Genomic DNA, 22,272 nt, shown 5'->3' with positions numbered 1-22,272 from the left:
CCCGCTCCCGGGCCCCCCTCCTCCGAGCCAGAATGGTACGGTCTCGTGGGGCGGGGGTTCAGGGCTAACCGCTACTGGTTGCAAACGGAATTGCAACTGACCTTGCTCGTTTCGCTGCGAGGACCTTGAGGGCGGCCTGAGAGCGAGAGGGGGCCGACTTCGAAAGGATTCGGGGTACACGTGGGCGGCCCCTGAAGCTGAGGTTTTTTTTTTTTCAATGAGGGGTCCGGGGAACCCGCTGCCTTATTAAATAAAGCCTGGCATCCAGACCCGGGCGCCGCCTGATCAGCCCTGAAGTCCCCGCCTCGCCAACCCACGCACCCTTTTGCGCCTTTCAGACCTCTTTGAGCAAGGGGTTCATGGAAAGTGCTAGAAGTTGGCAGCTGAGTTATAAGGGCTTAGAAAGCCGATGCATCTCTCTGAGCTTCAGTTTCCTCTTCCGGCCATGAATGCCTTCAGAGAATGTTTACCCTTTTAACAAATACCTATTGAGTACCTTGCTGCAGTCAAACAGCTCAGTTCAGTCGCTCAGTCATGTCCAGCACTTTGCGACCCCATGGACTGAAGCAGGCCAGGCTTCCCTGTCCATCACCATCTCCCCGAGCTTGCTCAAACTCATGTCCATGCAGTCGGTGATGCCATCGGAAGATACAGCAACGAAAAAATAGCCAAAATCCCTGCCCTCAGCCCTGCCCGAGCTCTTCCCGCCCCAGCTTCCGTCTTTGACCCCCTGATCCTCACCTGCCGTGATCCTGATATCTCGGGGCTCGTGGCAGACTAGGTTCAATTCCCACCCGCCATTGCTGCCGGCTGTGTGATCTTAGTGGTCTTGGGCAGGTATCAATATAACCAGCCTGTGATGCTGAGCAGTTAACACGCAGCCGGGAGTAATCAGTGTCCCATAATCAGGTGTCTTTCAGGCTCCCAGGGTGCTCAGAAAAAAAAAACCCAAGCCTTCGGAAGTCCCTGGTAGTCCAGCGATTAGAATTCTAAGCTTTTACTATGGTGTCCAGGGTTCAGCCCCTAGTGGGGAAACTGAGATCTCTAAGGGAAAGCTAAGATCATGGCATCTGATCCCATCACTTCATGGCAAATAGATGGGGAAACAGTGGAAATAGTGATAGACTTTATTTTTTGCAGGCTCCAAAATCACTGCAGATGGTGACTGCAGCCATGGAATTAAAAGACGCTTGCTCCTAGGAAGAAAAGTTATGATCAACCTAGACAGCATATTAAAGAGCAGAGACATTACTTTGCCAACAAAGGTCCGACTAGTCAAACCTATGGTTTTTCCAGTGGTCATGTATGAATGTGAGAGTTGGACTATAAAGCAAGCTGAGTGCCAAAGAATTGATGCTTTTGAACTGTGGTGTTGGAGAAGACTCTTGAGAGTCCCTTGGACAGCAAGGATATCCAACCAGTTCATCCTAAAGGAAATCAGTCCTTTATATTCTTTGGAAGGACTGATGCTGAAGCTGAAACTCCAGTACTTTGGCCACCTGATGTGAAGACCTGACTCATTGGAAAAGACCCTGATGCTGGGAAAGACTGAAGGCAGGAGGAGAAGGGGACAACAGAGGACGAGATGGTTGGATGGCATCATTGACTCGATGGACATGAGTTTGAGTAAGTTCCGGGAGTTGGTGACAGACAGGAAGGCCTGGTGTGCTGCAGTCCATGGGGTCGCAAAGAGTCAGACATGACTGAGTGAGTGAACTGAACTGAAGGGGAAACTTGGCCCAAAAAAAAAAAAAAAAAAAACCTGCAACAAAATAACCCAAGACTTAGCATGCTCCACCCCAGATTGGTCCCATTATTCCCTCTGGTCCCTCTCAGTGCCCTGGCCGCAAGGAATCTTTGACCTCACCCACTCACCCACCTCTGGGCCTTTGCACAGCTATTTCTACCCTTCCCTGCTGCCTGATGCTGCTCATCCTCCAGGAATCAGTTCCAATATATTGTAGGAGAATTTTTGTGTCTCGGTAAACTGCCTTCTCCATATTATTAATACATCTGTTGCTGTTGTTCAATCGCTAAGTTATGTGGTCACTCTTTGCGATCCCATGGGCTGCAGCACACAAGGCTTTCCTGTCCTTCACTATCTCCTGGAATTTGCTCAAACTCATGCCCATCGAGTAGGCGATGCCATCCAACCATCTGGTCCTCTGTCGCCCCCTTCTCCTCCTGCCTTCAATCTTTCCCAGCATCAGGGTCTTTTCCATTGAGTCGGCTCATCATATCAGGTGGCCCAAGTATTGGAGCTTCAGCTTCAGCATCAGTCCTTCCAATGAATATTCAGAGTTGATTTCCTTTAGGACTGACTGGTTTGATTTCGTTGCTGTCCAAGAGACTCTCAAGAGGCTTCTCCAGCACCACAGTTCGAAAGCATCAGTCTTTTGGCACTCAGCCTTCTTTATGGTCCAGCTCTCACATGTGTACATGACTACTGGACTGTTTGCTAATCATCACTGTCATCCCTAAGCACCAGAAACCAAGTGGCTTAAACCACAGACATTTATCTCATGGTTCTAGAGGCCGGAAGTCAGCAATCAAGGTGTCAGCAGGGTTGTTTTCTCCTGAATGCTGTGAGAAAGAATCTGTTCCTGCTTCTCTCCTAGCTTCTGGTGTTTGATTGGCAGTCTTTGGTATTCCTTGGCTTATTAGTGCATCACCCAGTTTCTGCCTGCACGTTCATATGACACTCTCCCAGTGCGCATGTCTGGGTCTAAGTTTCCCCAGTTTGTAAGGACCCAGTCATTTTAGGTTAGGGCCCGCCCTATGCCAAATGACCTCCTCTTCACTCATTACATCTGCAACAACCCTATTTCCAAAGAAGGTCACATTCTGAGCTGCTGGGGGTTAGGACTTCACAGATGAATTCTGGGTGGGAGATAATTCGAACTGTAACCAATCATTCAGAGTTACCTGATTCTATGGGGTCTGTTTTACAACTCCATAAACTATAGGTAAGTGATGTCAACACAAGATATATCTTCTTGTGAAGTAATTAGCCTCCAACTAATAAAAAAATTAAAAAAAAAAAAAGATATATCTTCTGTTTTTGTTTGCTTGTTCGTGTTTTTTTTTTGCGGGGGGGGGGGAGGTGTTGCCATGCCATGCAGCATGTGGGATCTTAGTCTTCCAACCAGGATGGAACTTGCACCCCCTGCACTGGAAGCTCAGGGTCTCAACCATTGGATCGCCAGGGAAATCCCACAATAAATCTTCTGTAGAGGTATGCACATAAATTCTGTCTGGGAGGAAAACCCTACCTCCCTTAGTCCATTTGGGTTGCTATGACAAAATACTACAGCTTATATGCTTATAAACAACAGATATGTATTGCTCCCAGTTATGGAGGCTGGGAAGTCCAAGATCAAGCTGCCAGCATGGTTGAAGGAGGAACTTCTCGTGGTTCATAGCTGGCACCTTCTCACTGTGACCTCACCAGGTGGAAGGGACTGGGGATCTCCCTGGAGCCTGTTTTCTAAGGGCACTAATCCCACTCACGAGGGCTCCACCTTCCTGACTTCAGCACTTCCCAAAGACCCCACCTCCTCTTACCATCACCTTTTGGGAACAGAATTTCAACATATGAATTTGGGGGAAACACAAATTTTGAGACCATAAGACCCTCCCCTGCAGATGTTTTGCCTCTACTTGCATTTTTGATTCACTATCTCTGATCTATAAATGCGTCCTTTTTTTTTTTAACTTTTTATTTTTGGGCCACACCCATCCAGGAATTGAACCTGCAACCCTGCACCAGAGGTGCGGAGTCTTAACCACTGGACTTCTAGGGAAGTCAGTGTGTCTGTTCCTTGAGTCTCCTCTGAACCAGTTGTAACACTTCACAGTGTTAAATGAAATCTTTAACACGTGTTCACTTTTAGATCTGTATGAGTCTTGGTTTCCCCAAAGTCTCTTCCCCAAGTCTTTTCTCCCCAGAATTATCTTCTAACAATGCTGTCCTCAAGGAAGCCCACCCACACCCCTCAGGCTGGCCAGGGTCCCTATCACTACCCCAACCACTCTGGTTGTCCCCAGTCCGACATTCTTAAACACACAGCAAGTGGCTGGGCACAGGGCAAATGCCCAGAGGCTGTTTTGTTGACCGGACTTAAGGCTGAGAATTTGCCAGGGGCCTGAAGAGTGAAACACCCCCTCTCTGCCACTGAGAACAAAGAGGTCTCTGTCGCCAAGAAGTGGGGGAGGCTGGAGGCATTAGTCATGGTTCTGGGGCTGGGAAACCATTCCTTGCTTGCTAACTCTCCCTCACACACACACGTGTACACACACACACACACACACACAAATGGTAACACACAGCTCTCACCCTCATCTGGCTAAACCACTGCACATCCAGACAAACCACAGCCCAACCAGAGACACAACACAACACAGCACATACCTCTCTTCTGCTACACAACGACACAAAAACACACTAACTCTCAATACACAACAGCCCAGCCCATACCCAGCGGGATCACAACATGAACACCTCCAAATGCGCAACTCACAATGACTGCCACCTCTCCTCGGCCATGCGGCGGAAACACACAACTGTACCCTGGACGCACAATAACACAACACACCCATATCCAGCCAGAGCCACCACAGCCCACCCTGAGATCCTGCTCACTGGGACACATGATTATATGCAGAGCAACACCGCTGGATTTGGTCACGGACGCTGATACACAACCGCACAGCTGCACACACACACAGGATCAGTAACGCCCCCTGACGTACGCACACAGCAACAGACAGCTCCACCTGCTCCCAAGAGACAAAGGCACACAATTACACAGTGATACAACAGCACACGTCACCATGGCAGGGGCAAGACAGACAATGAGACCATACAACCACAGTGCTACCCTGGGAGGCAGACCCCAGCACACAACTGTACAACCACACACACACACACAACATTAACTAATCCAATAAGCCAGCCGGACTCTCCCTGGGATGCATCTGGACTTGAACACCATTGCACAACCACACACCACCCCAGGGACACAGTCAGGCAGAGACACTCTAGCCCAATTACACGGCGCACAGAGGCACCCACCCACAGTCTCACGGTGACCCACACCCAAGCTCCGCAGGCCCGGGGTCACACAGTAAGCAGACATGGTCCCTGCCTTCTGGGACTCAACGTTATGGTCAAGGAGACAGACACAGGAAAACAGAAGTAAACAGGGATTTCGAGAGGCTGTCGCGAGTGCTGGGAAGAAAAATAAAGCCAGGAAGGATGGTGGGGAGTTTCATAAACAGATCAGGGAAGGCAGCTCTGTTATTAATGAGGGCAGCCAGCCCTTGAATATACAATGACATAAATGCCTCCTTCAGGCCCTAAAAGGCAGGAACTGTGATCTTCCCATTTTACAGATGGGCAAACTGAGGCACTTGGCTGAGGTCACACCAGGCCTTGTCTGACTGTGGAGCCTGTGCTCTGAACCAGCTTCCGGTCAGCACGATGGATAAAAGTGGGTGGGGAGGTGGGGGTGGGAAGGTGGGGGTGGGGAGGTGGAGGGGTGGGGACTTGTCAGGGACCTCAAAAGCTTCCCTGGTGGCTCACGCAGTAAAGAATATGCCTGCGATGCTGCAGATGCGGTTTCAATGCCTGAGTCCAAAAGTCCCCTGGAAAAGGGAATGGCTACCCACGCCAGTATTCTTGCCTAGAGAATCCCAAGGCCAGAGGAGCCTGGCGGGTTACAGTCCATGAGGTCACAAAGAGTCAGACACAGCTGAGCAACTGATGCTGAAAGCTCCAAGGGGGTGAAGGAGGCCTGGACGTCTGAAAAGCCAGGAGCTCCAGCCTCTGCCTCATCCCTGTCCCAGGGAAGATGCTACCCGAGGCTCTGTGTCAGGGAGGGCTTCCTGGAGGAGGAGACTTCTGAGACACAGAGGAGGGAACTTGGCAGCGGGAAGAGCAGGATCTTCCACACCCGGGCCAAGCGGGGCGTCGTGCTGCACCCCACTTGCGTCTTCGCCAGCAGCCCCGACGTGCTGCACACACAGGAGCAGGCGGCCAGGGGCGGCGACGGGAGCCGAGGGACCGGGAGCCCAGGCGGGGGTGGGAGAAGCCCTCTATCAGGGGTGTGCGGGGGCCCAGTGATCTCGGGGTGCCCCTTGCCATTGGGGGTTACCCCTCACTCCTCCCCACACTCCGCCTTCCCCGGGGATGCTGACTGGGGACCCGCAGGTCCCAAGAGCCACACCTGGCTGGGTGGCCTTGGGGGGTTCACTCCGCTCCCCAGGTGGTGCTGGCTGCCCCAGCCTGGAGCCTGTCCCACGGCCTGGAGTATTAGTCGCTCAGTCGTGTCCGACTCTCTGCCACCCTGATGGACTGTAGCCTGCCAGGCTCCTCTAAAATCCCAGTTCATGGGATTCTCCAGGCAAGAATACTAGAGTGGTTGCTATTTCCTTCTCCAGGGGATCTTCCAGACCTAGGGACTGAATGTGTGTCATGCATCTCTTGCATTGGCAGGCAGATTCTTGACCACTTGAACCACCTGGGAAGCCCAGCAAGCTCCCCTAGCTTTTCACAAACAAAGCTCCTCTGTACTTTGATTACACACGTCTTTGCATGGCCATAGGCTTTCCTCTGTCTGACATAAATAGGTAGGTGTGAAATTCCCGGATCATAGAGGGGTATATGGTTCATTTTTTAAAGAAACTGCCAACTGTTGTCCATAGAGGTTGTAACATTTCATATTCCCACAAGCCAGGTGCCAGAGTTCGAGTTGCTTCATCCCCATCCTAACACTCACCAGCATTTGGAAGACTCAGTTTTTTTTTGTTGGTTTTTTTTTTTTCATTTCAACATTCCAATGGGCCTGGGGAACTATCTCATTGTGTTAATTTTGCATTTGTCGGGACTTCTCTGGTGGTTCGGTGCCTATGATTTTGAGCTCCCGATATAGAGGACCTGTCTTCCATCCCTGGTCAGGAATTCCATATGCCACATGTAACAACTCACCTGCCACAACTAAAGATCCCGCCTGCCGCAATGAAGATCAAAGACTCTGCAGGTGCAACTAAGACTCGGTGCAGTCAAATAAATAAATTTTTTTTTAAAAAGGAATGCTTTAAAAATTAAAATTGCATTTCCCTAAAGGTTAATGAAGACTTTCCATGCCCTTAGTTGCCAGTCTTTTCTGATGAAGTGTCCACTGCCTCAAATCTTTGGCCCATTTTTTATCTAGCTATTTGTCTTCTTATTAGATTGTAAGAATTCTTTATAGATTCCAGATACAAGTTTTTTGTCAGAAATCTGTCTTGGAAATATTTTCCCAGTCTGTGGCTTGCCTATTCACTTTTGCAACAGTGTCTTTGAAGAGCAGAAGATTTTCATTTTGATGAAGTCCAAGGTACTTTTTTCTCTAATTATACTTCATGATTTGTGGTTATATAAGGTGTTCATATCAAACCTATGTACACGCTCAGTCGTGTCTGACTCTTTTTGCGACCCTGTGGACTGTAGCCCGCCTGTCTCCTCTGTCCATGGGATTTTTCAGGCAAGAATACTGGAGTGGGTTGCCATTGTCCTCCTCCAGGGGTTCTCCCCCCACCCAGGGATCAAACCCTCCTCTTGTGTGTCTCCTGCTTTGGCTGGCCGATTCTTAACCCATGAGCCCATATTTTCTTAAAGAAGATTAATAGTTTTAGCTCTGCTTTGGGGACTTAGGCTTTCTTTTTCTTATCTGGCTTCTTGTCTTGTTCAAATCCATCACTGCTAGTGGAGAGATACAGATTCAGCCTGACAGCAGGCGTCAAGGGGTGGGAGGTTGGGGGCGGCTGGAGCGCCAGAAACAATTACTAGCGTTAGAAAGGACTGCAGGCAAGATCCGCCCTCCCCGTATATCGGGGAAACTGACTGATAAGCATTTTCCTCCCCTAACCCTAAACTTTCCTGAAGTTACGAACCGCTCACTCTGCCTAGACTGTACAAAGCAGTATAGCTTATGCTCCTGGTGTCTGCTTCCCTTCTGGAAGTCTGGAATTTAGGTACATGCTAGGTAGACTGTACCTACGTGAACAGCCTCCCCCAAATTCTTGGGTGGGTCCTGAGTCTCTAACGCGCTTTTCTGCGCGGAAACGTCGAATGCACGTGGCCGCATTTTCGTTGCTAGGGAAACGTGCTGGGGCAGCCCCGCTGGGAGGAGCCAGAGGCAGGAAGCTCGCCTGTGGATTCCCCGGGATTCTCCCCTTTGATCCGCTGCGTGTCCCACTACATCTATAGTATTGACTATACTGTATCAACTCTATACTGATTCCTGTAGGACCTCCTAGCAAGTCGCTGAACACGGGAGTGGTTTGGAGACCCTGACTCACCTGAAAACCCTGGGTCAGACCCAGATGGAGAGGGGGCGGTGCCTGAAAGAAAAAGTCTAGAATGCAAACTACACCATGCTGTTCGCTGTTCCATTGTGTGTGGGCTGCCAGGAATTGCTTTATGAAATTTAAATTCTATTGCACTGTTAGCAGAGTGGCGCAGCGGAAGCGTGCTGGGCCCATAACCCAGAGGTCGATGGATCGAAACCATTCTCTGCTAGCTGCAATGTTTTTGGGCTTCTCCGGTAGCTCAGCTGATGAAGAATCCGCCTGCAGTGCAGGAAACCCCGGTTCAATTCCTGGGTCGGGAAGATCCTCTGGACAAGGGATCGGCTATCCACTCCAGTATTCTTGGGCTTCCCTGGTGGCTCAGTCGGTAAAAGAATCCACCTGCAATGTGGGAGACCTGGGTTCGATCCCTGGGTTGGGAAGATCCCCTGAAGGAGGGCAGGATAACCCACTCCAGTGTTCTTGCCTGGAGAATCCCCATGGACAGAGGACCTGGCGCGTTGCAGTCCTTGGGGGGTCTCAAAGAGTCGGACACGACTGAGCGACGAAGCACAGCACCAAGTGGGGAGAGACTGGGCATTTTTCATGGGTATGGGATATAATTAATGCAGATTCCAAATGTGTATTGCTAGCCCCTGAATGCTAGGTTTTTACATCCAACTGCCTACTCGACACAGCCAATTGGGCGTCGAACGGGCACCAGCAATCTGAACTCCTGATTCGCCCACCCCACCTCTGGGCACCTCTTTGTCCCGTCTGCCCCCATCTTGAAATGACAACTCCAGACCAGGCAAAATAACTTGGAGCCCATTGGCTTTTTTCTTTGTAGGTCAGCCATTGATGGTGGCTTCACTCTCAAAATGTATCCTGGATGCACCCACCCCTCTGCACCCCGACCTGCTGGCGCTGATGGAGCGGCCACCACCCTTCCGGGCGGGACTCAGGGAGGCCTTGCTTTCCTTGTCTGTTCCCCACACGGCCTCCAGGGGGCGCCGGTCCGCAACCAGCGGCCGCTCACGCCTGGCTTCATCACCCACAGTCAGCGTCGTGGAGCAGAGACTGATGTTCCGACTCCCGCTTACCTTCTGATCTTACACCCTCCTCACGACGCTCCAACTACACTGCGCTCCTTGCTTTCCCGGAACACGACCGACACACTGCCTCTTCAGAGGTTTTTGTTTTTTTTTTTTCTTTTGGTGGGGGGGCGGTTGTGCGTTTTTTTCCTTTTTTAAAAAATCGAGGTTAAATTCACATCACATAAAATTAAGCATCTTAGGCTGTAGGATTCAGTGGCATTTGGTACATTCACAGATACTCTTTTTTAAACAATGATCTTTTCTTACAGGAAATTAATAATTTCTTACAGGAAAGAATGGCGATGGGAGTTATGTGTTTTAATTGTGGTAAAACACACCCTACCTAATCTAACCTTTATCCTTAGAAGAACTAGGAAGACTTCCCTGGTGGTCTAAGACTCTGCTCTCCAATGCAGGGGTCCCCGGTTCCGACCCTGGTTAGGGAACTAGATCCCACATGCCACAACGAAGACCCTGTGCAGCTAAATACAAATATTGTAAAAATAAATAAACTGGTCAGAATCATACTGTTTCCTTTCCCTATTTTAACAGTTCTCTTAGACCTTAAGTGTAGTCCCCTGATCATTAAAAATTCTTCCCCTTCCCAAAAAATTCTCCCCAAAGATGGTGTTCTCTTAAATGGTGATGAAATATCCTATTGTGTAGACTCCGACTTGTAAAGACCCGTTTCTATTGTCTACATTTGGAGTCAGTTTCTAATTTCAACTGTTTCTGTTCCCAGTCTTCCAAACAGCACAATGGCTGACATCTTTGCATCCATCAAGGCATCTTTGTCCACAATCTGAATTCCTTTTGGAAAAAAAAATGTGGAAAAGCTGGAAAAAGTCTTAAGAAGGAAAAAGAATCTCCTGGAATTCCCCCAAGAGAGTCCCCCAAGAGACTCTGGGGTTAGTTCAGTGAACCGCAGCGTGGATGCGGGCAGATCCTGTTTGCTTTATTCCACAAAGAGCAGAACACAAGCACATTCCGGTTATCACACACGCTTCCGACCCTGGGTGACGGCCTCCCTCCCCTGAGGGGCCCGCCCGCCCCACAGCCATCACCACGCTTCCTTCCATTCTGCACAGCCCTCTGACCAACCTGTCTCTACATTATGTTTTTTCCCCCAAATTTCCGGTTGTTTCCTTCGGGCATGTTCCCAAGAGTGCAATCAGTGGGTCAAAAGGTAAGAACATGCATGAGGAGTCTTTGGCACAGATTACAAGTTTCCATACTTTTTTTTTCCCCAACCATTTTCGTTTTCCCTAACATTATTATAATAACCAAGACTCCTCTAGGGCTTACTCTGTCCCAGGCCCTTTTTCTAAGCACTCTTATGTACAGATTCCATCCTTGGAATAACCCACACTTGCAGACAGGGACTCGACACAAAGAGGTGAAGTAACCTTCATGAGGTCACACAGCTAGTAGGTAATGGAGCTGGGATTTGAAATCAGAAGCTGGCTCCCAAGTCCACCCTCCTAACCACAATTTAAGGCTGCTGCCTACAGGTGGGGTTTTTATTTTGTTTTGTTTTGTTTTGCCACACTGGGTCTTAGTTGCAGCATGCAAACTGTAGCATGTGGGATCTAGTTCCCTGACCCGGGATCGAAACCACGCCCCCTGCGGTGGCAGCACGGAATCTAACCTACCGAACCACCAGTACAGTAGTGGCAAAGGATGGAGAGAAGTCCCTAGCAGCTAAAGCTTTAGAAGGCCAACTCACGGTCCCTCTGCAGTATCAGTGTCCTATCGTTTATTCAGTCAGCACCCAGCTGGTGGGTTAATTCCATTTTTATACCACAATCAGGCAGATACAGGTTCTGTGGTGCTGGAAGCTTTTTACAACTGGGGGGACTCACTGTAGGAAAAATAGCAAATTACAAGTTCAAAAGGAGGTGTAGGACCTTGAAAGGGACTAGTGCAAGTAACTGGCCTCGAACCTAGGCTTCACCAGCATCATGCTAAATCCTAATGTATTTTTTCCCAGTAATTATTAGGAAGATTTTCAGACAGTAAAGGCAAGCGAGTTTTCCCGGGACTGCCACCTAGATTCTACCATCACATTTCCCTGAGCTTGTTTGATGTCGCATCTAGGTATCTATCCCTCCCTGATCTGTCCCCCACCCCCCTTTATTTATTCTTTTCAAAAGGAGTTGCAGATCACGGGGATGTCACTGCAGCTTGCAAATCATTTAACTAGAGTTCAGCATTTTCTTTTCTTTTAATGTAAAAACCAGAAGTGAAAATGTAATTCACGTGCAGGAAAACCCACAAATGTCTTCTTGGCTGACCCTGGTTGTTTTTTTTTTGCACAGGAACACACACATTCCCCGGGGCCATTAAACAGCACTTCCTGAGGACTCAGCATTTGCTCTGGGGTAGCTGGGACCACCGCACCCCGAAGGTGTCCCAGTATCTGGCAGATGCTCTGCTGGCCATCTATGGACATTAACAATCTCCTCCCTTCTTCCAGCAGTTTAGCTTCCTTCAGACTCCCTCCCCAGGATAGACTTACTGGGTCAAAAGGCTGGGGCTTAAGGCTTTACTGGACGTGGCTTTCGCTTTCACTTCAACTTACCGTCTTCTGACTCCTACTGCATATATGCACAAGAGTTGTTTTCTTGTCTGTACAACAGTCTTTTCTATTTTTAAGATGGCAGAAAGGGAGGAACAGCAGAAACAGCCCCTTAAATCGTGATATGGAGGGGAAGGAGGAGGCGCTGACGTTAGTCTCTCCCTTCAGCCATTTGTTTTATAAATTGCCTGCTCTATTTTTATAAGCATCTTGTCCTGGAGCAACCTGCCTTAAGACTGTGGTTTCAAAACAGAAAAAAAAACAAGAGAGGAAGACTAAAGGAAAACTAAAAAGCAATAAACATTTCTGGCAAGATACCATGCATGTCAAAATGAAGAGCCTGGGAGAAATGTCTGTAACATGTATGATAGTCTTCAGATCCGTAATAAACAAGCAGCTAACTACAAATAGACAACAGTCTATAAGAGGAGAACAGTCCAAAGGTTTGGACAGACATGGAAGAATTTGCCAGTGATCATTTGAAAAGATGCTCAAGCTCACTGGTAATCACAATAAACTGAAAATTCATGAGACCATACAGTAGTGGAGCTATGAGCAAGCAAGGGGGCTCCTCGGCTGTTGGAGGGCAGACTTCAGCACAGCCCACGCACAGCAATTTGGCTGAATCCAAACGACCCTGTAGGTACTATCCCTGCAGCCCAGAGATCCACTTGCAGGTACTTGTCCTACAAGCTCATCTGAAATGGCACAGGTACACAGGTATCCCCTTCCAGCTTCACCAGGAGTGATATGGGGCTGGGTGAGTGGAATTCTATGCAGCTGTGAAAGACAAGATGCAGCCTACACAGATGCAGGAAAAAATTCCCCAACATGCATATAGGGCAAATTATAGAACCACATAATATGATCCTATCCAAAATGCAGAAAAATCAAAGGACTTCTATTTTCTGATGCCCCTGTACATAAGTTAATAGACTCACACAGGGTACATGATGGAGCCATTCACAGCAAACTGCAGAGACAGCTGTGCAAAGAAGGGGTTTAGAATGGAGAGCAAAGGTCAAGGGCGAAAATTCACCCTTTCTCTGGTACATTTATGAACCACAGTGACGACTTACAGTGAGACCACAATGCTTTACTACTTGTAGAATAGATTTGAAAAAGTCCTTTACGGGGGGGGGGGGGGGGGGGGGCGCCGCCACGGGGAAGGCGAGAGGATTAACCCCTACTGATGCCCATCAGTTTCCCCCCTTTTAAAAGGGGGACAGATCATTCCTGCCCTCCTGACTGGTGGCTGGACAAGGCAGGACAGGCAGGTGGCAAACATGAGCTGCTGCTCCGGCCTGTGATGGGGATGCTGTCAAGGTCTGGCTCCCCACCACTGGATGGCCACGCCCCGTGTCAGAAACCCAAGCGCAGCAGCCCACACCGCAGGCCTGCCTCCTCTGCCCTTGCCTCTGCCGGCCGGGCCCCGCCCTAGCTTCCCACGGGGCTCCAGGAGACGACGGTCCCGGCACCCACATCCCTGTGCACTAAACGGGGCGGGCAGGGGGACAGCTGCCCCCAGGAGGGAGATGAGTCATGAGTCACACGCAAGGAGGCCCAAGGTGCTGGTCAAAAGGTGCTTTATTGGGGGGTGGGGGCTCCGGCGTCTCTCGGCAGCTACAACCTGGGGACAGAGGGGAGGCTGAGGGAGGGCCAGGGGAGGGGGCCCGACACCCTTGTCCACGTGACACCCTTCTTCCAGTGTGGCCCTCCCACGTCCCCTGGGGCGCCCTCCCTGGCCCGACCCTGGGGTCCGGTGGCTCTGGCGGGTTGAGCCTCTCCTGGGCTTGGCCGAGGTGGCATTGCTCCACCCCCGGCCACAGCGACTGGGTCTGGGACGGCCCTGGGACTGGCTGGAGACCCTTGGGGAGAGGGAGACTCACTCACTGGATCTCTCGGAACGCCCGCTTCTCCACCAGTTTCACTTTGTACTTGCGCTTGAACCTGGAGGAGGGAGGAGACAACAGTCAGCCGACCACCAGCCCATCCCTCGCCAGAAGGTCCCGGAGGCCCGCCCCCACCGTGGCGCCGGCCCTTACTTGGCTCGCTCCCGAGGCTCGATCATGTTCCTCCTCTGGAAGCTCTTGAACCGGTCACGGAGGATGTTGCCCTCGGGCTGCGGGACACGGAGAGGCCTCAGCGGGCGCTTGGCAGAAACCCTCGGGCCCTGACCTCTCCACGGGGGTCAGTGGGGGTCAGCCTTGCAGTCCCCCCGTGAGCCAAGGCACCCAGTCTGGCCTCGTGTACACCAGGGCCTCGGCCTGCTCCTGAGCTCGTGGGGTGACAGGTACTGACCCGCGGACCAGCCCTGAAGAGGTGGCTGGAGAAGTGGGAACGGGCGGGTCCGGCAGGACCACACAAGGCCTGTGGCCTTGCGGGGAGCTGGGCTTCCCGAGGAAGGGGAGGGGCACCAGGGAGCCACAGCAGCTTGTGAGCGAGGGAAGAACAGGCTCTGCTCTGAGCTTTAGAGAGACCCCTCTGGGGCCGAAGACACGGAGGGTGGGGCTGGGGGACCAGGGACAGCCCAGGAGGAAAGACCTTCTGAGGATCCCAGGCTCCAACCATCGCATCACCCAGCCCGTCACCCTGGGGGACCCCGTGCCCTCAGCCCCCAGGCAATAGCCCAACCGGCCCCGCCTGGGGCAGCCGTGATGTCGCCCACAGTCCCTGGCGGACACGGGGAGCAAGGATGGGTATCATCACTGGGCACAGGCATCTCCCCTCCAGCACTCTAGCCGGACAAGTACCTTCAGGGTCCTGAGCGAGTCAGAGAGCTCCGAGCTGAGCTGCACGTCGATGTCAGGGTCCTGATACCTGGAGAACACGGGGCGGGGTGTCCAGGCGGTCAGCAGGGCCTGAGGCCGCTCCCGGGAACAGCAGGCCCAGCAGTGAGGGTTACAGAACCTGGGGCTTTGGGGAAAGAGGGTCTCCCGGGAGGAGCCCAGGCTGAGCAAAAGTAGGAAGGCACCCGCCAAGGGGTGGGGACCCCTCCCGGCCTCCCGGGGAGCCCCCGGGCCGGGCCTCACTTGAGCCGCCCCAGCCGCCGGGGCTTGTCCGCCTCCGCCAGCCGCTTTGCCTGCCGCCGCTCCCGCCGCCGGGCCAGCTCCGCCAGGCGCCGCGCCACCTGCGCCTTGATCCCGCGCAGCCTGAAGAGCTCCTGGTGCCGGAGGCGGGCGGCCCGCACCGCGGCCTGCTGTGTCCTCTGCGGGGACAGCGGGGTCAGGGGCCCGGCCAGACGCCGCCCGCCCTGGCCACCCACTGCCATGTCACAGGCCTGTCTCCACAGTGACTGTTCCCTGAGCCCACCTTCGTGACCCTGACCCATTTGTCTCTACGGCTCACACACCCTTCCCCAGCTTCACCCCAAACATCAGCCCCACGGGGGCAGGGGCTTGACCTAGAATGTTCCCCACTGTGTCCTCCGAGAGGAGGTTGGGAAGTAGTCCTCTGCTGACCAAGTGGCTTCAGGGACCCCAAACAGCCCCGAGAGACAGGCTGTGGGCCTGGGAGAGGCAGGCCGGGGCCCGCGGTGCTCACCAGCATCCGGGCGGCCTTCTCCCGCCGCCGCTGCTGCTCTGTCTTCTTCTCTAGGGCAGCCGGGCGGCCGGGCGCGGGCGAGGCCTCCGCTCTTGCAGCCAGGTCTCCAGCCTCGGGCCCCTCGTCCTGGCCCTCGCCCAGCTCGCCCTCCCCGTCCGACTCCTCTAGCAGCCCCTGGCACATCTCCCGGAAGGCAGACTCCTGGGAAGAGGGGGCGGGTCAGGCGCTGAGCAGGGGGCCGGCGGGCGGGGCGGGCGGGCTGCTGGTGGGTCTAGCTCACCTGGGTGGCAGCCTGCTCCAAGGCCGGCAGGGCCAGCTGCCGCTCCAGCTTCTCAGCCGCCTTCTCCCGCTGCAGCTCCACCTCGTGGGCCGCCCAGAGCAGGTTCTGGGAGGGGGCGGGGACGCGGGTGAAGACCCAGACCCGGGGGGCCTCTCCCCAAGTCACAGACCTGGCCCCCCCATCTCCCACCTGCACCCCTACCCTGGTACCCAACCCCCTGCACTGGCTCCGACCCTCCTCCCAGCCCTGGCCTCCCTGCAGCATCCAAGGGGCTTCGAATCCTTAACCTCACACCTGCTCTGCCCGTTCTCTTCAAGGACGGTGTGCTCTTTATATAAACTGCTAGGTTGCACACCCATGAAGCCCCCAGTACACGGAAATTCCTAAGACAGGGCGGAGTGGGGGCTGTCCAAGGCCAAGGAAGACGGGGCACTGGGGGGGTGACGGCTGACCGGCATGAGACTTCTTTCCGGGGTGACGAAAATGGTCTAAAACTGTGTGCAACGGCCACACAACTCTGGATACACCTCACACCACTGAACTGTGCCCTCTGAGCAGGCAAATCGCAACGGCCTGGGAACCAGACCTCAATTATTTTTTTTTAAAAGACAAAGACTATCTGATCTCTCTGTGAGTAACAGCCTTAGCGAGCAGCCTCATCCTCTGCGAGTTCAGCACGGGTTTGCTCCCAGAAACCCCACTCCCCAGGTGAGGGCCGCAGCTCCTGCCCCACTGGCTAGGAACCCATCTCCCAATAAATGACTCTGGACGGCATTCACGGAGCACCAATGTCCACTGGTGACCTGGGTTTCTCTTGGGAAATCTGTGCTCCCCGAGGGCAGGGGATTGTCCTCTCTGCCTGTGACACCCGTGCCTGACAGACACCCAAGAAGCAAACAGTGACTCTCACAACCAGCTTCTCCTGTCGCTAAACTACCTTTGCCAATCCACAAGGCTCATAAGGTCATGTGGTTTGTTGCTAACAGTTGAAGGCTTCTTGTGTTTATGTCTGAAAGGTACCGCGGTCTACCACACCTCTGGGCTCTCACACACGCTGCTCCCTCTCTCTGGAACACCCCATCCTCTCTTACCACAGCAAGCTGCCCCCAGCCTCAGTGCTGATGCCCCCTCCTTCAGGAAGCCCTCCCTGATTCCCACGGCTGGATCCGATGCTCCCTCCGTGCCCCCCTACCCCAGCCCCGGCCACTGTGGGACTTCATGGTCCAGGAACAGGTCTGTCTGCCCGACAGAACTGTGAGCCCTGGGAGCACATGCTGACCCACTGGCCAAGCGCCGACCAAGGAGAGGCCTGGCGGGGCGGCCTGCGTACCTGGTGGTCCTCAAAGGCTGGGTTGTACGAGGCCCCAGCGGGCGTCACCTCCACGGCAGGTGCCTGGGAGGGCTTGGCGTGCAGATGCTGCGGCCGCTGGAGGAAGACAAGACCAAGGCCGGGTGAGGCCCGGGAGCCCCACGACTCAAGCTCCCGCAGGCACCGGTGCGGGGACCGCGGGTCCGGGAGGCGGCAGAGGCCTCAGCACAGCCCCCGGCCTTCAAGCTGGGAGGGGCCTGTGGCATCTGAACGATGCAGAGAGGGGCTGGCACCCCGGGTACAGCATCCCCAGGACAAGCAGGGGCTCTGCTCGCCTTTCCTGAGAAGAGTCCCTGTCGTCCAAGTGGTAGGGGACACTTGCAAAGTCGTGCGGCAGTCATCAGGCCGCTACTGAAATCGGCAGCCGTGTTGGGCAGAGGGCACAGCCGACGAAGAGCCGACAGACCCTCAGAGCAGGCCCCCGGGAGCCTGTGATAAAGGCATATGGTTCCCGGCTCAGCTGAAGCCTACCCGTGGGAATGGCACTCTAACATTCTAACAGGCCCCGGGGGGCCCGAGCACCGGCTCAGCTCTGAGCAGAACCTCCCCAGCCAGACCCCAGTTTCCCTGCTCAGCTGGCTCCCACCCCAGCAAAAGCATGGGAGTCACCAGGCTGTCCCTCCCCAGCCCCCACTGCCCGCCAGGCTGGGTGCTTCTGCCTGAGGACTTCTCCTGGGTCACCCCCCATTCCTCTCCACGCCAGGGTGCCTGCCCCACCACAACCCCACCTCCGCAGAGCGTCCCATGACAGCGCCGCTCTCCTGTGCAGAAGCACTGGAGATAAAGCTCACAGACTGAACTGGGCTTCTCCTCCCCGCCAGGTAGCCCCACGGGCCTGCCCTCACCAGGAGGCTCTGCCCTTCCATCTCCAAAGGCTCCCTAGCTACCCCAAGACTCCAACCCATTTGCACGCAGCATCTTATTTCCCTGTGACGGTCTTCCCTCATCTCCATAAAAAGCGTCCCACCACTCTGCTACCTCCCTCGGAGGCAGCGGACTTGCGGCCTGGCTCCAGCCTGTGCGTTCATGGTCCCGAGATGCTCGGGCTCTGACATGGCATCTCTATGGCCCCATCCTCTGACCCCTAGCTCCAAGGACGCCCTGCTGATGAACTCTCACCTTCACGCCTTTCTTCTTGGTCTGCTCCAGGAAAAACTCATCCTGGCCCTCCAAGGGCTGGTCCAGAGGGTCTGCGGAGGCAGCGAGGGGCGGCTGCTGGGGCAACAACGTGGCCCCCAGGGGCTCCCTCCTAGCCCTCCTCCCTTCAGACAGACGGCACCAAAGTACTTATGCAAAGATAGCCAAGGAAGGACTGATTCTCAGACCCCAAAGGGCTTCATACGCCAGGGAAGAGAGCACGTGGACGGGGTCCAGAAAGGAGAAGAGACTCAAGGCCGAGGGACAGGCGTCTGCCCGTTCCGGAAAGCAGAGCAGGAACGAGGACAGGGAGCCACTTCAACACACCAGACTGTGCCGAAGACCCTCAGTGACACCCGCAGGGTGCCCCCCGAGATCACTGCCCAACCCAAAGCGCTGGGCCTGGCACAGGGACACTCACTGCCTTTGGCCCAGAGGTCGTAGAAGGGCCGCTGGACGGTGTCCTGGGGCCCAGGCTTGGCTCTGGCCGCTGGCGGGTTGAGGAGCCGGGCCTGCGCCCTGCGTACCTCCCCGGGCAGCTTGCCCTGCTTCGCCAGCCTCTCCCATAGCTGCTCCTTCCGCTTGAGCTTCCTGGCGTTGGGAATCTGGTGGGCGAGGACGCTGGGTGGGGGGGAAGCGGCACGGAGCGGTGGGTGAATCGGTCCCTGCCCCTCGGGCACCCCCAGTGTCTCCTCCCTCCTTGAGGGGCCTCCTCAGGCCCCTCCTACTCCTCACTTGGTCCAGCAGCTTCAGAGTCGGCCTCCCACACCTGTCTCCCTGCTGAGCCCCAGACCCGGGGCCCTCGCCCGGCATGTCCCCAGGGACCTCACACAGCGCTTCAAAACCAACCTCAGGCTCCCTCCATCCCCCACCCCATCACTCACCCAGCCCCCTCCCACTCCTTCAGGGTCAGTCACTAAGCCCTGTCGAACCCTGCTTGCTCCTGACTGGGGCGCCCGTCCAGCCCTGCCCTCCAGCCCCAAAGCCCTTAGGCAGGTCTAGGCTCTTCTTTGCCTGCCCCAGCCCAGCCCCAGCCTCGCTGCCTCCAGTCTGTCCTCCAAAGCCCCTAATCCAACCCCATCTTCCCCACCAGCACCCTTCACCTGTCACCCTCTTTCCCTAGAATTCCTTCAGGGCCAAGAAGTCAGTGGGGGCCCCACAGAAAGGCATGAGACCAGACCTGGGGGTGGTGGGGGAGGGGAGGAGGGTCAGGGGGGTCAGGGGACACTCACTCTTTGGGAGCAGGGACCTTGGAGGTGTTTTCTAGGATGAGGTCGCTCCGGAGGGGCTTCTTGAGAAGCAGTGACCTCTTTTGGCCTTTGGTCCTCTTCCTGTTCAGCTCTAGAGGTGGCAGAGAGTCAACCCTTCAGGCCTCCTCACTACCCAAGAGGGACTTCCTGCCCTTCCCACCCCACCTCCCCCCCACCCACTGGAGCCATGAGACCTGCAGGCCCCGGGCTTCCACCTGAGGAAAGAGGCCCCCAAGGGCAAAGCCCAAGGGGCCCAAGCTGTGACCACCCACCACACCCATTTCCTGGGCCAGCTGGAGGCAGCCCTGTGCTGGGGACCCAGACCCACAGCCCTGCAGACAAGGGGCTTCCTGAGGCAGCCTGAAAGTGGCCACAGAAACTTCAATACTAAAAATAAAGCAAGCGATGAGGTCACATGAGGCCCAGGGAGCTGGACTCAGGACGGACCCAAGACCATTGATTCTCAGCACAGGGTAATTTCCCGCCTTTACTTATAAAGCATAATAAGAACTCCAGGGCAAAACATACTGGGACAGAATCTGTATCCTTCCGTTTGCTACGAAACCTCATGAAAGTGACTTTGCTCCTATGCGGCCAAAACAAGATTGTTTAATGCCTACCCTAGAGGTCAGGTGAAGATATGATTACAGCTAACCACTGAACAACACGGATTTGAACTCATACCCAGATCTGCTTCAATACTAAATACTACAAGAATCCACAGATAGAACACCAAGAATAGATAATTGATCACAAATTATATGTGAATCTTCGACCATGTGGGAAAGTCTGTGCCCCAAACCCCTGTACTGTTCAAGGGTCTGTTGCATTTCAAGATCTCACAGCAGTGATCACCCGTGAAAGCATGTAATCACTGTCATTGTTTAAAAAAAAAAAAAAACTAAGAATCTATAACTACTTCCTTGCCTGTTCACCAAGGCAACTCCCTGCCTGACCTTTCAGTTCACAGAACAAATCTCTTCCCTTCAGTAAAAGCCAGGCTCTTTAATAACCCTTTCTTAGCTGCTCAAAGACTCCACCCACCCACCAAAGAGGGCCCTTCCTCTTCCTTAGACCAGATCCCGACTGATCTCATACTTGCTCGTAAAAGGTACCCTCCTGTAACAGCTGCCTGGTGTTTTGCTTATAAAGCTATTGGCTTTCCAATTAAAATGCATCTCTTAGTTTTTCTATCCTCTCCTTAAAGAAGGCCGCTTATCTGTTATCTTTCTAGGTATTGAGAGTAAACCCTGTTACTCATTGACGCAAACCCTAACTTGCTTCTCCTCCGTTTGTTTTAGCAGGTCCCAACCCTGTATTTTGACAAGTTAAAGCAAGCAGGCCAAGACAAGTTTCTTACCAACTCATTCGAGTTGATCCTTTTGTTCTCATTAAAGCACATCTTACTGACTAAAACAGGGCTGATTCCTTACAAGTCCTTAGTTTGCTTTTCTGCAAATTAACGGAGACCTCCTAAGTTATGTCCTATCTACTCATCAAGGCAGATCCCTACTAGCTTCTTCTCTAGGCACTGAGATCTCTCTGAAACTTCAGAAAGAAAATGAGTTACTTAGATTTAGTCCTTAGCTTGCTTTCTGCTCAGTTCAGGTCCTCTTGTTTACAGCAGAGACACTTTTCTGATGGTGTTTGCCATCCAAGCCACGCCGTTTTTTGGAGGCCAAGGTGGCCTAGGTAACGACTAATCGCCATACACCGCCACTGAAACCCTTCCTCACCTTTATCCTTGAAGCCAGTGTCCACGAAGAAAAGTTTCTCATCGGGGGCCTCTGATATCAAGCCACTGGGAGATGGAAATGCAGAATGTCAGCCATAGATGGGAGGGGGCTGCGGAAGGAGCAGGTTTAACCTCTCAGGCCCAGGTTTTCTTATGATGGTCATTCAACCACGCACTAACCGCCTGGAGTCCCCTCCAGGCCAGGGTTCCTCCGTCCAATTTGCAGAATTTAATACGTAAAACGCACTAAACGACGGTGGGTCACTGGACGCACTGACATCAGGAAAACTATTCGGGGTTTACCTGGGAGTCTCGTATCTGGTAACCTGATCAAGTCTCCCAGCCTCTCGCCCAGAGTCCCCGGCCCACCTGCTTGGGTTTCTTCGGCTGTGCCCCAACAGGCGCTCCCAGCCCGCCGGAACTACCCCCCGGCAGCACGGCCTCCCAACCCTCCACACACAACCTGGTCCTGCTGCCGGAAGTCCGGCCCTACGCACCCGCTCGTGCGCTCCTGCAGCCGCACGTCCTCCAAGAACTGATCGACCTCCAGTCCCAGAGGCTCTTGAGCGAGCCGCCGCCAGCCTCGCTTCTTATTTCTTGGGCCTCGCCGCCGCCTCCTCAGCGCTGGATCCACTGACGTGGGCCGCAGCCCCAAGAAGCCGGTATCGGCCTCGCTTTTCGAGCACTGCTCACTACCACCACCATTACTTCCTGCCGCCATCTTGTTAAAGAAAGAACCAGGCCGCCGGCACCCGGAACTCTGGTTTGGGGCATGCGCGCGCCGAAATCCTGCCCCTTCTCGTGACGTACTTCCGTTGACCGCCATCTTGGTAGGGTGGCTGGAGCCACAAAGAGGCGTGAAGGCTGCCATCTTGGTAAAGGATAAATGGCTCCTCCCTCTTCTGCAGATTCGGGCCGGGCCCGTGTGGTAGGTTCTGGGTTCTAGCCCTAG

At 53.9% G+C, this 22,272-nt stretch overlaps 1 protein-coding gene and 2 non-coding genes across 5 annotated transcripts; 1 reads left to right on the top strand and 2 right to left on the bottom strand.

The window, feature by feature from the left end:
* Positions 1 to 8,491: 8,491 nt before the first annotated feature.
* On the top strand, positions 8,492 to 8,563 carry TRNAM-CAU. Its single transcript has one exon. It is a non-coding gene; the product is annotated as a tRNA-Met (tRNA).
* A 5,012-nt stretch (positions 8,564 to 13,575) lies between these two features.
* On the bottom strand, positions 13,576 to 22,065 carry NOP53 (NOP53 ribosome biogenesis factor). Of its 3 annotated transcripts, none has more exons than XM_043899646.1 (13): positions 21,818 to 22,065; positions 21,322 to 21,386; positions 19,568 to 19,676; positions 18,757 to 18,956; positions 18,318 to 18,388; positions 17,160 to 17,255; positions 15,830 to 15,934; positions 15,550 to 15,750; positions 15,039 to 15,214; positions 14,760 to 14,826; positions 14,052 to 14,128; positions 13,896 to 13,956; positions 13,576 to 13,636 (listed from the first exon to the last, which is right to left on the bottom strand). In XM_043899646.1, exons 1-12 carry the CDS (start codon positions 22,039 to 22,041, stop codon positions 13,896 to 13,898), a joined length of 1,452 nt encoding a protein of 483 aa, XP_043755581.1. In that variant the 5' UTR covers positions 22,042 to 22,065; the 3' UTR covers positions 13,576 to 13,636. The 3 variants fall into 3 exon arrangements, with proteins under 3 accessions (XP_043755581.1, XP_043755579.1, XP_043755580.1); XM_043899644.1 differs by having other exon boundaries at positions 13,900 to 13,956; XM_043899645.1 differs by having other exon boundaries at positions 13,576 to 13,956.
* LOC122692992 lies at positions 14,612 to 14,721 on the bottom strand. Its single transcript, XR_006340798.1, has one exon. It is a non-coding gene; the product is annotated as a small nucleolar RNA SNORD23 (small nucleolar RNA).
* Positions 22,066 to 22,272: the final 207 nt, after the last annotated feature.

This window comes from Cervus elaphus, chromosome 4 (assembly GCF_910594005.1).
Source record: "Cervus elaphus chromosome 4, mCerEla1.1, whole genome shotgun sequence".
NCBI lineage: Eukaryota > Metazoa > Chordata > Mammalia > Artiodactyla > Cervidae > Cervus > Cervus elaphus.
Note: the sequence above shows the minus strand (reverse complement) of the source record. Positions and strands in the feature narration are given on the sequence as shown.